The sequence below is a fragment of the Oncorhynchus nerka genome, linkage group LG24 (genome assembly GCF_034236695.1).
Source record: "Oncorhynchus nerka isolate Pitt River linkage group LG24, Oner_Uvic_2.0, whole genome shotgun sequence".
NCBI classification, from domain to species: Eukaryota; Metazoa; Chordata; class Actinopteri; order Salmoniformes; family Salmonidae; genus Oncorhynchus; species Oncorhynchus nerka.
This window is the reverse complement of record NC_088419.1, coordinates 54805131-54823004: the sequence shown is the minus strand read 5'-3', so window position 1 is coordinate 54823004 and position 17874 is coordinate 54805131. Positions and strand designations below refer to the sequence as shown.

At 41.6% G+C, this 17874-nt stretch overlaps 2 protein-coding genes across 2 annotated transcripts; one reads left to right on the top strand and one right to left on the bottom strand.

Moving 5' to 3' along the window:
- The first annotated feature begins 2776 nt into the window (after positions 1 to 2776).
- LOC115108197 (guanidinoacetate N-methyltransferase) lies at positions 2777 to 7090 on the top strand. Its single transcript, XM_029632260.2, has 6 exons — positions 2777 to 3035; positions 4042 to 4187; positions 4285 to 4348; positions 4443 to 4510; positions 4823 to 4933; positions 6824 to 7090. Exons 1-6 carry the CDS (start codon positions 2861 to 2863, stop codon positions 6962 to 6964), a joined length of 705 nt encoding a protein of 234 aa, XP_029488120.1. The 5' UTR covers positions 2777 to 2860; the 3' UTR covers positions 6965 to 7090.
- A 2404-nt stretch (positions 7091 to 9494) lies between these two features.
- On the bottom strand, positions 9495 to 17858 carry LOC115108195 (NADH-quinone oxidoreductase subunit B-like). Its single transcript, XM_029632259.2, has 8 exons — positions 17795 to 17858; positions 16939 to 16975; positions 16621 to 16692; positions 16423 to 16543; positions 10420 to 10599; positions 10276 to 10322; positions 9906 to 9994; positions 9495 to 9738 (listed from the first exon to the last, which is right to left on the bottom strand). Exons 1-8 carry the CDS (start codon positions 17817 to 17819, stop codon positions 9641 to 9643), a joined length of 669 nt encoding a protein of 222 aa, XP_029488119.1. The 5' UTR covers positions 17820 to 17858; the 3' UTR covers positions 9495 to 9640.
- Positions 17859 to 17874: the final 16 nt, after the last annotated feature.

The window sequence follows — 17874 nt, the reverse complement described above, 5'->3', positions numbered from 1 at the left end:
GCAGAACGGAGTGCTCTGGTTGGGGTGTAGGGTTTGAGTATAGCCTGAAGGTAGAGAAGGGCAGTTCATCTTGCTGCTCCGTAGGGAAGTACCATGGTCTTGTAGTGGATGCGAGCTTCAACTGGGAGTCAGTGGAGTGTGCGGAGGAGCGGGATGACATGGGAAGACTTGGGAAGGTTGAATACCAAGCAGGCTGCAGCGTTCTGCACAAGTTGCAGGGGTTTAATGGCACAAGCGGGAAGCCCAGCCAACAGCGAGTCGCAGTAGTCCAGACGGGAGATGACTTGTACCTGGAATAGGACCTGCGCTGCATCAAGGTGAGGTAGGGTCCTACTCTATGGATGTTGTAGAGCATGAACCTGCAGGAGCGAGTCACTGCTTTGATGTTTGCAGAGAACGACTGAGTGTTGTCCAGGGTTATGCCGAGGTTCTTTGCACTCTAGGAGGGGGACACCATGGAGTTTCAACCCGTGATGGAGATGTCTTGGAGTAGGCAGGCCTTCCTGGGGAGGAAGTGCAGCTCCGTCTTGTTGAGGTTGATCTTGACGTCAGTGGAGGCTGCTGAGGGGGGGATGGCTCATTATAATGGCTGGAATGGAGTGTAATGGCTGGAATGGAGTGATTCACTCTATTCCAGACATTATTATTATTATTAAAAATAAAATAAAAATGGTACCTTTATTTAACTAGGCAAGTCAGTTAAGAACAAATTCTTATTTTCTTATTTTGAAATTCTTATGAGCCATCCTCCCCTTAAGCAGCCTCAACTGCTTGAGGTGGTGAGCCGTCATCCAAGCTGAGCTATCTGCTAGGCATGCAGAGATGTGTGTAACCACCTGGGTGTCAGAAGTGGGGAAAGAGAAAAGTAGTTGACTGTCATCCTCATAGCAATGATAGGAGAGACCATGTGAGGATATGATGGAGCCGAGTGACTTGGTATATAGAGAGAAGTGGAGAGAGCCTAGATCTGTGCCCTGGGGGACACCAGTAGTGGAGAGTATGTGGTGCACACAGATCTTCTCCATGTCACCTGGTAGGAGCGGCCTGCCAGGTTGGATGCAATCCAAGAGTGTGCAGAGGCTGAGACGTCCAGCCCTGAGAGGGTGGAGAGGAGGATCTGATGGTTCACTGTGTCGAAAGCAGCAGATAGATCTAGGAGGATAAGAACTTCAACCTTTTTTCAACCTTAGGAGGCTGAATAAATTTGGCTTGGCCCCTGATAAATTTGGCTTGGCCCACAAACTTCTACAGATGCACCATTAAGCACCTAGGGTTTCTTCTGAACAGGGCCTAAATATACTGTCCTAATAAGCACATGACCTAGAGCAGCGTTTCTCAAACCAGGGGTTGGGAGGGACCACATGTGGTGTTGCCTGATTTGAAAATTGGGTTGCAAGAGAAACAAACAAAAACAAAAATTGCGCTTGTTATGTTAGTAACATCTGGTAGCCGCTAGATGCAGTTGTAATAAACAGAGTGGTTTCTGTTTTCTTCCTACAGATCTGGCTCTATCTTTTGAACGTTTAAGCTACAACATATTATGACCCCATCACTGAAAGAGAAGCCTCTCAGGAACATGTATGTTTCCCTCGACAATGCCCACGAGCTGCGCAGGACTCATTAGAAAAGGCGTTCAATCAGACTGGGGGGGAAATGAACATCATCAATGATGATGCAAGGCTAACGTTACTTCTCCTTTGCTAGCTAGCTAACACACATTCACATCAAGCAGCTGAAATGACAGCAAACTATTTACATTTTCATTTTTTTAACCTTCATTTCTATTGCCAATTCTTTGGATATAGCCTTTATAATGACCCTGATGAATGAATTGTCCTGGATCAGAGAAGCTGTCAAGCTTGCCACGTTCGCATGGCATGATGGAGATCGCAAAATAATACAAAAAATGCTAAATGTTGCACGAGTCGGATAGGCACACAAGGCTTATATTAACCTGAGCAACAAAAAAAGTCAGGGATTTTTTACATTTTCCTTTTGAAAGTGATATCCTAAGTATAAATACAGTAAAGTACACACACTAAAGGGTAATAAAATATGTTCTGAGCAAAATAGTGATTTTTAGACAACTACAAACTTCAAGGAGTTGGTCATTCAAGGAGTTGGTTTGATGGGAAGTCGTGATGTCATCGACCTCCTCCCTTGCTATAGAGGAGCAATAAAAAACAAAAAGGAAACCCCTCCCACTTGTACCATGTCATGACTTACTTGGACCACCTATTGAGATGTGCCTTTTGTTGAGTTAATCAGGTGTTAAATGAGGTGAAAAATAGACTGGAGTGCCACTTGAACCCCAGCTGTATTAAACCAAATGCTAGGCAAGAAGCATGGGGAAATAATATCTAGGCGCTTTTTCCAGGGGATATTACGTTTATGAATGCCTGGCTCAGCTGCAGGACAGTGGAAGCACATTGAAACTTCAAATATAATTATGGCATCATGGCGTTTTGCCTTACATTACCGTGAATAACTCATGGCTATCAACCAATCAGCATCCAGGATTCAAGCCTCCCGTTTTATAAAGTAGACTAATAGGGCACACTGCAATGTTGTAAAACAGACTACAATATGCCATTATTATTAAAATACAATCAGTGTATCATGTTTTCTCTCAGCTTTCGACACTTAGGACTTCATTGACCCGGCTACTCCTTGAAATGCAACTTATTGACCAACAGTAGTAAGCCTAATGTCTATGCTTACGCCTCGTTGACGTCTTGCACAGTCAGCACTTCTGACCCATATAAATCCCCACCGCAACAAAATCTGTCCTTCCTCTGCCACGACGTAGAGACAGCAACTCCGTCCATCCCCCATCTAATAAAGAAAGCCAACTACCAAAATGACTACGGCACAACCCATATTTTCCAAGGGAGAAGACTGCAAAGCTGGCTGGCATGACGCTGGTGCTGGTTACAATGAGACCGACACTCATCTCGAGATTTTGGGCAAGCCCGTTATGGAACGTTGGGAGACTCCGTACATGCACTCGTTGGCAATTGTAGCCTCCTCAAAAGGTACAACACACAATGTGCAAACTAGTGGGCCATATGAACGCATAGGGACGACAAGACGGTGTGTATTTTGGTACTCTGTGATGTAGTTCCATAATAACATTTTACCTGACTGCAATTCATTTTCCTTACAAATGTGTAAAACAAATAGACCGTAAGGGACAGCCCATTTGCCTATAACCTAATCAATGGCTACAATTCATTCAGCGCTGCAGGTTAATCAATACAGACGATCACAATCAATCAGCAGACGTTAGGAAACGTTCATGAAACCAATGCGTTTACAGTTTATATGCGACGTTCCTCTCAATGCACGTTGTGTTTAAAAGCATGGCGGAGTTGGATATAATGGCTTGTGGTTGCAGCAGGTGTTACTCTACCAATTGAACCGTGCCAAATGCGCACTTGCTGGGGAGTGTCAATAATTTATTACCGCATACCATTCAAGAAGTTTCATGATTATCACTGATACTTTAAAAATATATATACATTAGGCTACGTTAGTTGCGTAAAAGTTTAGTTGTTTGTGCACTCACGTCACCATAGCGCCCATGTTGCTGCATGGAGGAATGTGGTCCAATGAGAACAGTTGTTTGGTTCCAAATACAATATGACCAGTTCTAGTAAATAGTGTATGTTTGTCTTTATATTGCTTTGGCAATGTCTGTTGGAAAATACACATATTTGGTGGAAATTTGCCAGTTTCTAACAGCGTAGTAGCCTAAAGGGTGATGGCAAAACAAAATGGTATTTTTCTAATCTATTTTTACACATGACTGAAATACTACTCTGTGGAACTCCTTCAAGTGGCCACAGGCCATCTATCACGTGCCATTTCCCCCAAACATTCTTTTGAGAACCCTTAAATAACAAACAAAAATTGTGCATTATTAGTTTTGCTTTTCGTGAAAGGTGCCACAGCACTGGGATAAAGGTAGAAAAGTTGAAAACACTTCAATACAGGTAGATACTAAACACATTGAGATGCTTGTTCTGCTTTGTCCCACAGGTGGACGGGTTCTGGAGATTGGGTTTGGCATGGCCATCGCGGCAACTAAAGTCGAGTCCTTCCCCATCGAGGAGCACTGGATCATTGAGTGCAATGATGGAGTGTTCGCAAGATTGCAGGAGTGGGCCAAGGCTCAGCCACATAAAGTGAGACAAATCTTCAACTTCACATTAGGTTCTATTCAGACTTTTTCCTCCTTTTTAATGTGAATGAAATTCAACCTACATTCTTCTCCACTCACAGATTGTGCCCCTCAAAGGACTGTGGGAGGAGGTAGTGGGCAGCCTGCCTGACAACCACTTTGATGGTAAGTTTCAAAATGCATTCTATTGGCATACCCATTATTGAATATTGTATATAATATTGCATGTGTAATTGTAATTATGCCTCTTCTATCAAAGGCATTCTGTACGACACATACCCTCTGTCTGAAGACACATGGCACACTCACCAGTTTAACTTCATCAAGGTAAGTAACACTTCGATGACCAAGGCTGCACATTATGAACATATCAGCAAAAGCACAGGAACCAACAGAGGAGTGGGATTTCCCCCTGTAATAAAGACTACAAAACACACAAATGTTTGGTACCATATATGATATCATAACTGTATCCAACGCAAACATATGGCAGACGTTTACAGACATGAATCCAAATAGAATAAGATATTTCTTAATGGAATCTGATCCCTATCACTTGAAACAAACATTGCCTATCGTTCCACAATGACGTGCTAACGTTTCCATTAATAGTGAAATTGTTGAATTGTGTCTCCATAGGGCCATGCCCACAGGCTGCTGAAGCCAGGTGGCGTTCTCACCTACTGTAACCTGACCTCCTGGGGTGAACTTCTCAAGACCAAATATGACAACATCGACAACATGTTCCAGGTGAGCCGCCTTTCAGCCAGTCAATGATCAACACCTAATCTCTCTCTCTGAGGTGTATGGGTAGGCTACACATGTTCCTTCTCAGGCTCGACACATTTAATTTCTTTGCACGCATTCTGCCTTTCTGCCAGATGGTACTTACAGGTATATCACGGATAGTTACTGTGGCATTATGTCATTTCACGTGTGGCCCTCAATATTGTTTGATGTTCATTCATCCATTAACCCATTAGTTTAACGTACAGTGACTATGTCTCTGTTGCACTCTGCTTATTTGGTATGTCTGTAGCTACAGTACGAACTCATTTTCCTGCTGCACGTTTCCACCATTTGTAAAAAAATTTTTTTTACAGTACTTCAAAGTCGACACTTGATCAAATGTTCTACAGTTTTATTTCAAAACTATGAAAATCAAATTCACAACTCGATTGATTCCACTCCTGTGTGGGGTGAAGTGATTACTTAGACAAACTAAACCAATTACTGTATATCTACTAATACCATTTTTATTGCACTTGGTCCTGGCACTGTTAGAAAATCTGTCCTCAATTACCTTTCTTGGCTAAACAAAGGTTAATGATAAATTGTATCTGAACTGCGTAACCCTTTAAACTCACAGACCCTATCATCCTGTATACTGGTTGAAAATTGCAGATTTGGTCACTGATAAGTGCCTCAATTGTAACTTAGTGGCTGTACAGTAACCTACTGTGCCATATATGATGTCAGAGTTCAGGCTCTTCCATTTACAGTGCTTTATGGGATTCAACTGACAGCCGTTCTAAGCGTGTGTACCACACACAAAAAGATGCCCACATTTGTTGTCTGAGTGAGGGGAATGCTGTAAATCGAACCATCTGAAAGATGAGACGTTGAGGACTATAATAAATACCGCTTTGATGTCATACAAGCAAACCACACACCTACATTAAGTCCAAATGTGCACTTCACATTTCCATGTTTTGAAAACTCATGTCATTTAAAAGTAGAAATATTTATGTTTGATGTAAAGTTACAAAGATGTGTCTCCCTGGGTTGTCCTGAGCAGAATGAACCGGTGTCGTATTGTGAAGAAAATGTGCTGAGAACATGCACTCATGACTCCATTCTGCGCGCACCAAATTTATTTTCTGTTTGTCTTAAGTGCCTTGTGAAAGCCTAACACTGTAAGATCGTATTTTATAACTTCGCTAGTCATGTTGGCAATTGAATAAGCTTTCAAATGATGCTCACCTGACCCAGATTGCGATTTATAATGAAACGTTCCTGGATTGTGTAAACAGTAATTATGTGATTTTTGGGGACGCAGGGCTGTGTTCAAAACAACTACTAGTATTCTAGCTTCAGTTCCTCAATGGCAAAGCTAGGAGAGCTCAAACAAGCATCTTATCGTTGAAGGCTCTTTCCATGAGTCATAAAAGTGCATTGATTACTTAGGAACTGTGCAGTTTGGACAAGTGTCCACTTGGAGACACCAGTTAGACCTCTCACTCAAACACGTGTAAGATTTTTTTTTGTTATGTTGCAGCTACCCCAAAAGTTTCATGAATATTCTTATGTTACTGATTGTAGTATCCAGAGTGTTTTCAGATTTCGTTGACAAACGCTGCAAAAAGTAAAGTAAATGTAAAATGCATATAAAATCAAGTTTGTTTTGATTCAGTCGTGTCAGGTGAACTGTTGTCTGATCATTTCCCCATAATCTCCAGTGTTCTCTTTTAATTGCTACCATGGTCATGCATATGCCTTTTATGTTTCTTCTGATAGAAACATTTCAATTTGGCACTATTCACATAGGCCAATTTCCATAAGTGTAAAGGGTTAAATGGCCCCATAATGTGTGATGCAGGTCCACAATAAAGACCAGATCTTTGTGTTAATGATTTTCAGGAGACCCAGATGCCTCAACTGCTTGAGGCTGGCTTCAAGAAGGAGATGATTAGCACCACAACCATGGATATTGTCCCCCCAAGTGAATGCAAATACTATGCCTTCCGCAAGATGATTACTCCCACCATTCTGAAAGAGTGAAATGGCTTGGTGCCACTGCAATGTCATGCCTTCTCAAGTGCCTGTATTTTAAAAAGCCACATTAGTTTACTGTCAAATCCACAAGCACTCAGGGATGTTCATCTTTCAATAAACCAATTTAAATCACGTCAACTCTATTTTCTTTTGTCAAAATGAATTTGTTTGGGTATTACCTCTTTAACAATTGTGCATCTCTTGCAATTTGTCACAGAATGCATTACATTTAACTGTATTGCAACGTCAACAAGCATTTTACATACCACACAGGCAGCCCAATTCTGATCTTTTGTCCAATTATTAGTGCTGAGAGATAAACCAACTAATTGACCGATCATTTTAATTCCATTTAGTTTTGGGGTTTTCCTGTGAGCTCGATGTGCAGTTTCTCTAGAGCTAAATCAGATCAAACCTGAACTGTGCGATGTAGCTGGGAGTTGAATTTAGTTTTTTTTTCCCACAAAAGGGGTTACTTATAGACAAATACTCACCTGTGTAATGATCATGCTGTTTAATCAGTTTCTTGATATTCCACACCTGTCAGGTGGATGGATTATTTTGGAAAAGGAGAAATGCTCATTAACTGGGGTGTAAACATTTGTGCACAACATTTTATTAAGAGAAGCTTTTTGTACATATGGAACATTTCTGGGATCTTTTATTGGGACCAACACGGAGTTGCTTCGGTTGCCCGACCGCCTACTTGTCTGTGTTGAGCAGACACAGAACACAGTATCTCACCCTGAAAATACATGATCTAAGTGATTGATAGTTGGTGATTAGCAGTCATAAAAGTATGCCTTGTTAACTTAACTACTAAAATTGTGATTTTGTCAGACAGCAGCTCTACAGAGATGAAATGACTTGGAACGAAATAATCAAATAAAACTAATGTAATATACACAAGTTAAATATTTTAAAGGATAGTTAAATGATAAGTCCTATGATGGTAGTGACTGCCCATTACTGCTGATCTTAATTGTTTTATTCTGTGTTACAAGTGTCGCAGCGGTTTAAGGCACTGCATCTCAGTGCAAGAGGCGTCACTACAGTCCCTGTTTCGAATCCAGGCTGTATCACATCTGGCCGTGATTGGGAGTCCCATAAGGCGGCACACATTTGGCCCAGCGTCATCCGGGTTTGGCCGTCATTGTAAATAAGAATGTATTCTTAACCGACTTGCCTAGTTAAAGGTTAAATTTTTTACAGCATTCAGAAAAATTTACAAAAATCAACAAACCTTGATTTCTTTTGTAATCGAACAGACCTCAAAAAGCAATTATTGGTATTTTGACCAATCAGATCAGTTCCTTTGCCAAATAATTGGGCAAAAGACCAGAATTGGGCTGCCTGTTTAAACAGCTTTCGATTTGCCATTTGAATGAATATAAATCAAAATGGCACTCTTTTGACAAGAAAACAATTATTTCCCGAGGGGCTGGGTGGGACAAGCTTCAGAATAAGTCCCTTAAGTAAAGAGTTACTTTTTCCATCTAGAGAAGTTGTTAATCATTAATGGATAAGTTGTCGTGGCACATTGCCACACTTATTGGCCCTGGTTATAGATAAGTGTTATTTGTAGCTTACACCCCAATCATGAAGTGTTTTTTAAATAGAGGTCCTCGGGATATTAGACAACCTTCAGATCTCACAAGAATTCAACTGAATCCATAAATATTTACCATGGGGTCACAAATCCTTGAGCCTGGTAAATGAGATGAGTTACTGAAAATGAGATTTGTCAAATATCAACTTATATTTATGGAGCATGCATTTCTTGCAGAATAAGCACAAGAGGGAAACAATTCAAAATTTTATGTAGATTGGATGTAATTTATCGTGCCAAATCACACAAGGGGAGCTTTTTTTGTGCCAACATGTTAAATGGTTTAGACCTATCAACTTTCCCATAAAATATTAATAGCTCCACCCTGCTTCCTGATAGGCTAGGTGGAATTGTATCCCTATTGCTACCTACCAATCGTCTAAGATGTGCATACAGGGTTAATTTGGGATTGGGTGTTGCTGAGTAGAACCAAAGACGGGCCCTGTGACAATACTTTGAGGTTGTATCCAACCTCATTTCCTTGAAGTAAACACTGATCTGACATGACAATTGGTGAAAGTAATACCAAGGAAAGCTTGCTTACGCCAATTCAATGTCAGATCAGTGATTACTTCAAGGAAGAAAGGAAACATTGAGTATTCGAACAGGAACTATTTGGTTGAACCAGAGACAAAGGAAGAAAATATCTAAACTCTGTAGAACTAGTGTGTGTACCAAGTGCACCATCTACTGACTGAAGTACAAATAGTCTTCAGATAAAGTACACCAACACATTACAAAAATAGACCACAAAAGAAAGCAAAAGACCTGATGTGACTTTATCTAAATAGTAATGACCATAGAAATAGTGTTTAAAATGTTCAGTTAAAATGATTCTATTGCTGAGAGAAAATTGGAAATTGATGAATGTCATACCTGCCAGTATCAAAATCTGTGCAGGGCCAAGAACAACAACAGTTAAACTAATGACAATAAATGAATTTAATTGTTTATACAGAGAAGAGGAGCCAGAGAATACCCAGAGTGACTCCTGAGGATATTGCCTACCGGTTTACTGGGTGGCCAGACCACCCATAAATACAACATTTACAAACAGCCAGAGACAGAGAATTTCACTTGCGATACCAAATCCTCATTTTCTTCTCTCTCTTTATTTTCTTCTGCAACTGGAGCGTCCCGTAGAGAAGGGCCTCTGCTGTGGGAGGGCAGCCTACAAGAGGACAAGTAAACAATCAATTTGAGTCAAATGTTTTCTATAAAAAGCAAATAAAATCTTCAAGAGCTATTGTTGTGATTTGTTTCTTTTCCACAATGCTGTACATATATCCGGGACAAAACGTATTATTTGTTTCATAATAAAAAAAAACAATGAGATACCTGGAACGTATATGTCCACTGGTACGATGCGGTCACACCCTCTGACCACTGCGTAAGAGTAGTGGTAGTAGCCACCCCCATTGGCGCAGCTGAAGGACAGAGTAATAAGATAAGTGGCTCAACTAACAGTTAAACATGAAATGCAAGATGAATATGTCAACCAACACAGTAAAAGCACTGTGTAATGGTAAATCTTGGTGTGGGGAAATAAATCACAAATCAGTAGAAGCAGATAACTTTAGGGAGGTTATGTTAAACAATAAGGTGTTATTAAATGGAAAAAGTTCAGGCGATCATGAGATCCATTTCAAACTAGATAACCACTAAAATGTTTCTGTTTAAATCCAATCATATTACGACAATACTTTACCTTCCCATGGAAATGACATATCTTGGCTCAGGCATCTGGTCATAAACCTAGGGGATATAATGAACATCATGGTGAATTCATACACTCAATAAAAGCAAATACAGAACTCCTTTCTCCAAAGAAACATGTCCTTCAGTCAAATACCTTGCGCAAAGCGGGGGCCATCTTGTTGGTCAGGGTGCCTGCCACAATCATGACGTCGGCCTGTCTGGGGCTGGCTCTGAACACCACTCCGAACCGGTCCATGTCATAACGAGGAGCCGCCATGTGCATCATCTCCACCGCACAGCACGCCAGTCCAAACGTCATGGGCCATAGGGAGCTCTAACGTAGAAACACACAAAGACAGATTGCTTTGTAGACTTATCAGTCCAATCTGAACAAAGATCACTGAGTCAGTCAATGCTTTCCCTTATTCATCTCTGGTGAAAAGAAAAGTGAGATATGGCTGGCCCCCACCTCTTGGGCAAAACATTTTAGTCCCGCCCCCCTCTTGATGGCAGAGAATAAAAAAATTGCAAGTTGTTTCAAAGCTAATTTCCTGCAATTCTACACATTTTGCCATGACTTATGCCATGTTAACATGATATCTGAGTGAGAGTGACTAACAAAATACAATTTTATTGGTCACATACACATGGTTAGCAGATGTTGCAAGTGTAGCGAAATGCTTGTGCTTCTAGTTCCGACAGTGCAGCAATATCTGAGTCTGAGTCACTGGCTTACTGGTGCGCTTCCATGCCGTCCCTAGGAGGGGTGCGTCACTTGAGTGGATTGAATCTGACGTGATCTTCGTGTCCGGGTTGGTTGAAGATATCCCTCTAGTGATGTGGGGGCTGTGCTTTGGCAAAGTGGGCGGGGTTATCCTGCCTGGTTGGCCCTGTCCGGGTGTATAGTCGGACGGGGCCAGAGTGTCTCCAGACCCTCCAGTAATTTTGCTGAAATAGTTTGTGTCGGGGGGCTAGGGTCAGTCTTGTTATATCTGGAGTATGTCTCCTGTCTTATTCAGTGGCCTGTGTGAATTTAAATATGCTACCTCTGATTCTCTCTCGGAGGACCTGAGCCCTAGGACCATGCCTCAGGACTACCTGGCCTGATGACTCCTTGCTGTCCCCAGTCCACCTGCTGCTCCAGTTTCAACTGTTCTGCCTGCGGCTATGGAACCCTGACCTGTTCACCGGACCTGCTGTTTTCCAACTCCCTCTACCACACCTGCTGTCTCGACATCTGAATGATCGGCTATAAAAAGCCAACTGACATTTACTCCTGAGGTGCTGACAGGTTGCACCCTCTACAACCACTGTGATTATTATTATTTGACCCTGCTGGTCATCTATGAACGTTTGAACATCTTGGCCATGTAATGTTATAATCTCCATCCCACTCAGCCAGAAGAGGACTGGCCACCACCTGGTTCCTCTCTAGGTTTGTTCCTAGGTTCCTGCCTTTCTAGAGTCCCCCCCCCCTCGCCACCATGCTTCTACATCTGCATTACTTGCTGTTTGGGTTTTTAGGCTAGGCTTCTATATAGCACTTTGACATCAGCTGACGTAAAAAGGACATTATAAATACATTTGATAGATTACATGTTAGAATAACCAAACCGTTCCACAACCACGTAATACACACAAATCTAAGTAAAGGAATATATACATATAAATATACGAATGAGCAATGACATAGTGACATTGGCAAGATGCAATAGATGGTATAAAATATACTATATACATTTGAAGTCGGAAGTTTACATACACCTTAGCCAAATACATTTAAACTCAGTTTCACAATTCCTGACATTTAATCCTAGTAAAAATTCCCTGTTTTAGGTAAGTTAGGATCACCACGTTATTTTAAGAATGTGAGATGTCAGAATAATAGGAGAGAGAATGATTCATTTCAGCTTTTATTTATTTCATCACATTCCCAGTGGGTCAGAAGTTTACATATACTAATTGAGTGTTTGGTAGCATTGCCTTTAAATAGTTTAACTTGGGTCAAATGTGTTTTGGGTAGCCTTCTACAAGCTTCCCACAATAAGTTGGGTGAATTTTGGCCCATTCCTCCTGACAGAGCTGGTGTAATTGAGTCAGGTTTGTATTCCTCTTTGCTTGCACAAGTTTTTTCAGTTCTGCCCACAAATTTTCTATAGGACTGAGGTCAGGACTTTGAGATGGCCACTCCAATAGCTTGACTTTTTTGTCCTTAAGCCATTTTCCACAACTTTGGAAGTACGCTTGGGGTCACTGTCCATTTGGAAGACACATTTGCAACCAAGCTTTAACTTCCTGACTGATGTCTTGAGATGTTGCTTTAATATATCCACATAATTGTCCTTCCTCATGATGCCATCCATTTTGTGAAGTGCACCAGTCCCTTCTGCAGCAAAGCACCTCCACAACATGATGCTGACACCCCCGTGCTTCACGGTTGGTATGGTGATCTTCAGGCTTGCAAACCTCCCCGTTTTTCCTCCAAACATAACAATGGTCATTATGGCCAAACAGTTCTATTCTGGTTTCATCAGACCAGAGGACAGTTCTCCAAAATGTACGATCTTTGTCCCCATGCGAAGTTGCAAACTGTAGTCTGGCTTTTTTATGGCGGTTTTGGAGCAGTGGCTTCTTCCTTGCTGAGCGGCCTTTCAGGTTGTCGATATAAGACTCGTTTTGCTTTGGACATACAGTGCCTTGCGAAAGTATTCGGCCCCCTTGAACTTTGCGACCTTTTGCTACATTTCAGGCTTCAAACAAAGATATAAAACTGTATTTTTTTGTGAAGAATCAACAACAAGTGGGACACAATCATGAAGTGGAACGACATTTATTGGATATTCAAACTTTAACAAATCAAAAACTGAAAAATTGGGCGTGCAAAATTATTCAGCCCCTTTAAGTTAATACTTTGTAGCGCCACCTTTTGCTGCGATTACAGCTGTAAGTCGCTTGGGGTATGTCTATCAGTTTTGCACATCGAGAGACTGAAATTTTTTCCCCATTCCTCCTTGCAAAACAGCTCGAGCTCAGTGAGGTTGGATGGAGAGCATTTGTGAACAGCAGTTTTCAGTTCTTTCCACATGTTCTCGATTGGATTCAGGTCTGGACTTTGACTTGGCCATTCTAACACCTGGATATGTTTATTTTTGAACCATTCCATTGTAGATTTTGCTTTATGTTTTGGATCATTGTCTTGTTGGACGACAAATCTCCGTCCCAGTCTCAGGTCTTTTGCAGACTCCATCAGATTTTCTTCCAGAATGGTCCTGTATTTGGCTCCATCCATCTTCCCATCAATTTTAACCATCTTCCCTGTCCCTGCTGAAGAAAAGCAGGCCCAAACCATGATGCTGCCACCACCATGTTTGACAGTGGGGATGGTGTGTTCAGGGTGTTGCTTTTACGCCAAACATAACGTTTTGCATTGTTGCCAAAAAGTTCAATTTTGGTTTCATCTGACCAGAGCACCTTCTTCCACATGTTTGGTGTGTCTCCCAGGTGGCTTGTGGCAAACTTTAAACAACACTTTTTATGGATATCTTTAAGAAATGGCTTTCTTCTTGTCACTCTTCCATAAAGGCCAGATTTGTGAAATATACGACTGATTGTTGTCTACAGCTGAGGTGGGGGACAGAGTCTCCCACCTCAGCTGTAGATCTCTGCAGTTCATCCAGAGTGATCATGGGCCTCTTGGCTGCATCTCTGATCAGTCTTCTCCTTGTATGAGCTGAAAGTTTAGAGGGACGGCCAGGTCTTGGTAGATTTGCAGTGGTCTGATACTCCTTCCATTTCAATATTATCGCTTGCACAGTGCTCCTTGGGATGTTTAAAGCTTTGGAAATCTTTTTGTATCCAAATCCGGCTTTAAACTTCTTCACAACAGTATCTCGGACCTGCCTGGTGTGTTCCTTGTTCTTCATGATGCTCTCTGCGCTTTTAACGGACCTCTGAGACTATCACAGTGCAGGTGCATTTATACGGAGACTTGATTACACACAGGTGGATTGTATTTATCATCATTAGTCATTTAGGTCAACATTGGATCATTCAGAGATCCTCACTGAACTTCTGGAGAGAGTTTGCTGCACTGAAAGTAAAGGGGCTGAATAATTTTGCACGCCCAATTTTTCAGTTTTTGATTTGTTAAAAAAGTTTGAAATATCCAATAAATGTCGTTCCACTTCATGATTGTGTCCCACTTGTTGATTCTTCACAAAAAAATACAGTTTTATATCTTTATGTTTGAAGCCTGAAATGTGGCAAAAGGTCGCAAAGTTCAAGGGGGCCGAATAGTTTCGCAAGGCACTGTTGATACTTTTGTACCCGTTTCCTCCAGCATCTTCACAAGGTCCTTTGCTGTTGTTCTGGGATTGATTTGCACTTTTCACACCAAAGTACGTTCATCTCTAGGAGACAGAATGAGTCTCCTTCCTGAGCGATATGACGGCTCTGTGGTCCCATGGTTTTTATACTTGTGTACTATTGTTTGTACAGATGAACGTGGTACCATCAGGCGTTTGGAAATGGTTTCCAAGGATGAACCAGACTTGTGGAGGTCTACAAAAAAAATCTGGGTTTTTGGCTGATTTCTGACTTTCCCATGATGTCAAGCAAAGAGGCACTGAGTTTGAAGGTAAGCCTTGAAATACATCCACAGGTACTCCTCCAATTGACTCAAATGATGCCAATTAGACTATCAGAAGCTTCTAAAGCGATGACATCAGTTTATGGAATTTTCTAAGCTTTTTAAAAGGCACAGTCAGCCTAGTGTATGTAAACTTCTGACCCACTGGAATTGTGATACAGTGAATAAGTGAAATAATATGTCTGTAAACAATTGTTGGAAAGTTTCTTGGAGGGCCATTGTGGTATCGGCTTGAGGGGGTATACACAGCTGTGTCAATAACCGAGCAGAATTGTCTTGGGAGATTACACGGTCGGCATTTGATTGTGAGGAATTCTAGGTCAGGTGAACAAAAGGACTTGAGTTCCTGTATGTTGTTACAATTACACCATGAGTCATTAATCATGTAACATACACCCCCACCCTTCTTCCCGGAGAGATGTTTACTCCCGTCGGCGCGACGTACAAAGAATCCAGGTGACTGTATTGACTCCAACAACATATCCCGATTGAGTCATGTTTCCGTGAAACAGAGTATGTACAATCCCGGTCTCTCTGGAAAGCAACCCTTGCCCTAATTTAGTTTCTACCTTGTTATCAAGAGACTGGACATTGGGGAGTAATATACTCGGAAGTGTTGAGTGGAGTGTGCGCTTTCGAAGTCTGACCAGAAGAGAGCTCCGTCTACCTCTTCTCTGGCGGTGTTGTTTTGGGTCAGCCCCTAGAATCAGCTCAAATGCCTTGGGTAGTTCGGGGGGTGGGGGCGTAGCCTAGTGGTTAGAGTGTTGGACTAGTAACCGGAAGGTTGCAAGTTCAAACCCCCGAGCTGACAAGGTACAAATCTGTCGTTCTGCCCCTAAACAGGCAGTTAACCCACTGTTCCTAGGCCGTCATTGAAAATAAGAATTTGTTCTTAACTGACTTGCCTAAAGGTAAATAAAGGATCCGCTTCGGGAAAGTCATTTTCCTGTTAAATTCACGCCACTCTGATATCTAATAGTTCTTCCCGGTTGTATGTAATAACACCTAAGATTTTCTGGGCTAACAAATAATAAATAAATAAAAAATACTGCAAAGTTCCTAAGGACTAGAAGCGAGGCAGCCCTCGCTGTCAGCACCATTTTGTAAAATGTGGGTCAGGACCCGTGGGCATGTGCCCGACTGTCAGTGATTAACAAAATAAAACTTCTCACGCACAATCAAACATAGAAATTGCACCTTGTGTATTCGACTTTTCTGACTCAACAGTAAGTTGAGACCCGACTGAGTGCCAAAAAAAGAAAAAAAAGCTTAAGGCTGGATTAGAGGAATGCCTGTGATCATACGGTGCTGCCCTCTATAGTTAGTTTAATCATTTTGACAGTTGTTTGACTGGCAGCCAGTCAGCCAAAGAATAGAACATGTCACAAAGGAGTTTTAGATGGAGGGGTGCACTTCTTGATTTTCTTATTGAAAGATTGACACAAACATTCAAAATGGACCATATGCCACTGAAGAACATAGAGTACTTGCGTTGTGACATTGACTTACCCTGCGTGCCCAATTCACCAGATCATCCAGCTTAGTGATAACATACTCTCCCTTGCTGCTTGTTACTGCAGCGGGCTTGGCAGCAGCCACCGCTGTGCTTTTCTCTCTGACTGAAACCACACTGGAAGAAAAGGAGGTAATATGAAGTACTCAAACAAATATTTTGACAAATTGAGACGTTTACAGGACCTCCCTTACCATGTAGCATTGCCACTTTTAGCAACGTGGTGTAGCGACAGGCACGGTTGTATCGCAAATACTGAAATAGATCTGTGTGGTAGAAAAAGATTAGGTAATACGACTTTACAATACAACAGACTGACCATCAAGACAAACTAAATGGTATTAACAATACACAAATTACACTACTTTAAGGATTTAATAAATAGAGCAAACATTTCATAAGGTTACAGGTGATTTCAAAACAGAAAGAACCTGTTACTAACTATAGCCTATCCTAGGCCTGTCTTAGTTTAAATCACCTTATCTGCGTAATTTGCCTAACGTTATGCTTACCTTGATGAAAAGGTACCAAACGCGGCGAGGCGAGGAACTGCACAGGAAAGACAAAAAAAAGCACAGATGTCAACAAATGTATCTATAGGTTGTATTTAGATAACGTAACGGTTACTTGCGGCAGTGCTATAGAATAGGGAGTGCGCTTTCATGGGTGATATAATAAGCTGACTGACGTTTGTGATAGAAATATTAATAGCGACAGTAGCTACCATCCATGCTTTACAAATGTTTTATTTAACTAGGCAAGTCAGTTAAGAACAAATTCTTATTTACAATGGCGGCCTACACCGGCCAAACCCGGACGACGCTGGGCCAATTGTGCGACGCCTTTATGGGACTCCCAATCACGACCGGTTGTGATACAGCCTGGATTTGAACCCGGGTGTCTGTAGTGACGCCTCTAGCACTGAGACGCAGTGCCTTAGACCGCTGCGCCTCTCGGGAGTCCCTAACTAACATTACTTAGCTAGCTAGCACTATGAGCCATTGCTCTTATGTAAAACAGGGACATGTATTAGTCTTTACTAGATTTACCACTGAGACGTTAATAACCATGCACAATGTCTGAGAAACTTCACGCGTGCTAGCTTTATAGCTAGCTAACTACACGAACAAACAGCATTTGCTAACTAGCATATAGTTGTTTCTGATTAAGCCAGGGGTTCTGGAGTGCTAGCAGCTAACTAGCTTGCAAGGTCAGGGAATTACAAACCGTTGTGATAACAAAAAAATGTCACGAACAACCAATATAATAAATGAATCGGAAACGATACAAAAGTGTAATATTTGTGAGACAAATTAGTTAGATATGTTCCAGTAACTCGCTTTACGTTTTAGCCAAAACATCACTCACCCACCAACGCCGCCATCATAAACATATATAATAGCTAGGACTTCCGGTGACTATGCTTACACGATAGAACCATTTGGGGC

Bases quoted from the DNA above. Each gene is read 5' to 3' on its own strand.
- LOC115108197 (XM_029632260.2), top strand. From the start codon at position 2,861: ATGACTACGGCACAACCCATATTTTCCAAGGGAGAAGACTGCAAAGCT. The intron at 4,188-4,284 runs GTGAGACAAATC...CTCCACTCACAG, and splicing joins CCAAGGCTCAGCCACATAAA to ATTGTGCCCCTCAAAGGACT. The intron at 4,511-4,822 runs GTAAGTAACACT...GTGTCTCCATAG, and splicing joins ACCAGTTTAACTTCATCAAG to GGCCATGCCCACAGGCTGCT.
- LOC115108195 (XM_029632259.2), bottom strand. From the start codon at position 17,819: ATGTTTATGATGGCGGCGTTGGTGG. The intron at 16,976-17,794 runs GTGAGTGATGTT...TTTCCTGTGCAG, and splicing joins TATGATGGCGGCGTTGGTGG to TTCCTCGCCTCGCCGCGTTT. The intron at 10,323-10,419 runs GTATTTGACTGA...TATATCCCCTAG, and splicing joins TGGCCCCCGCTTTGCGCAAG to GTTTATGACCAGATGCCTGA.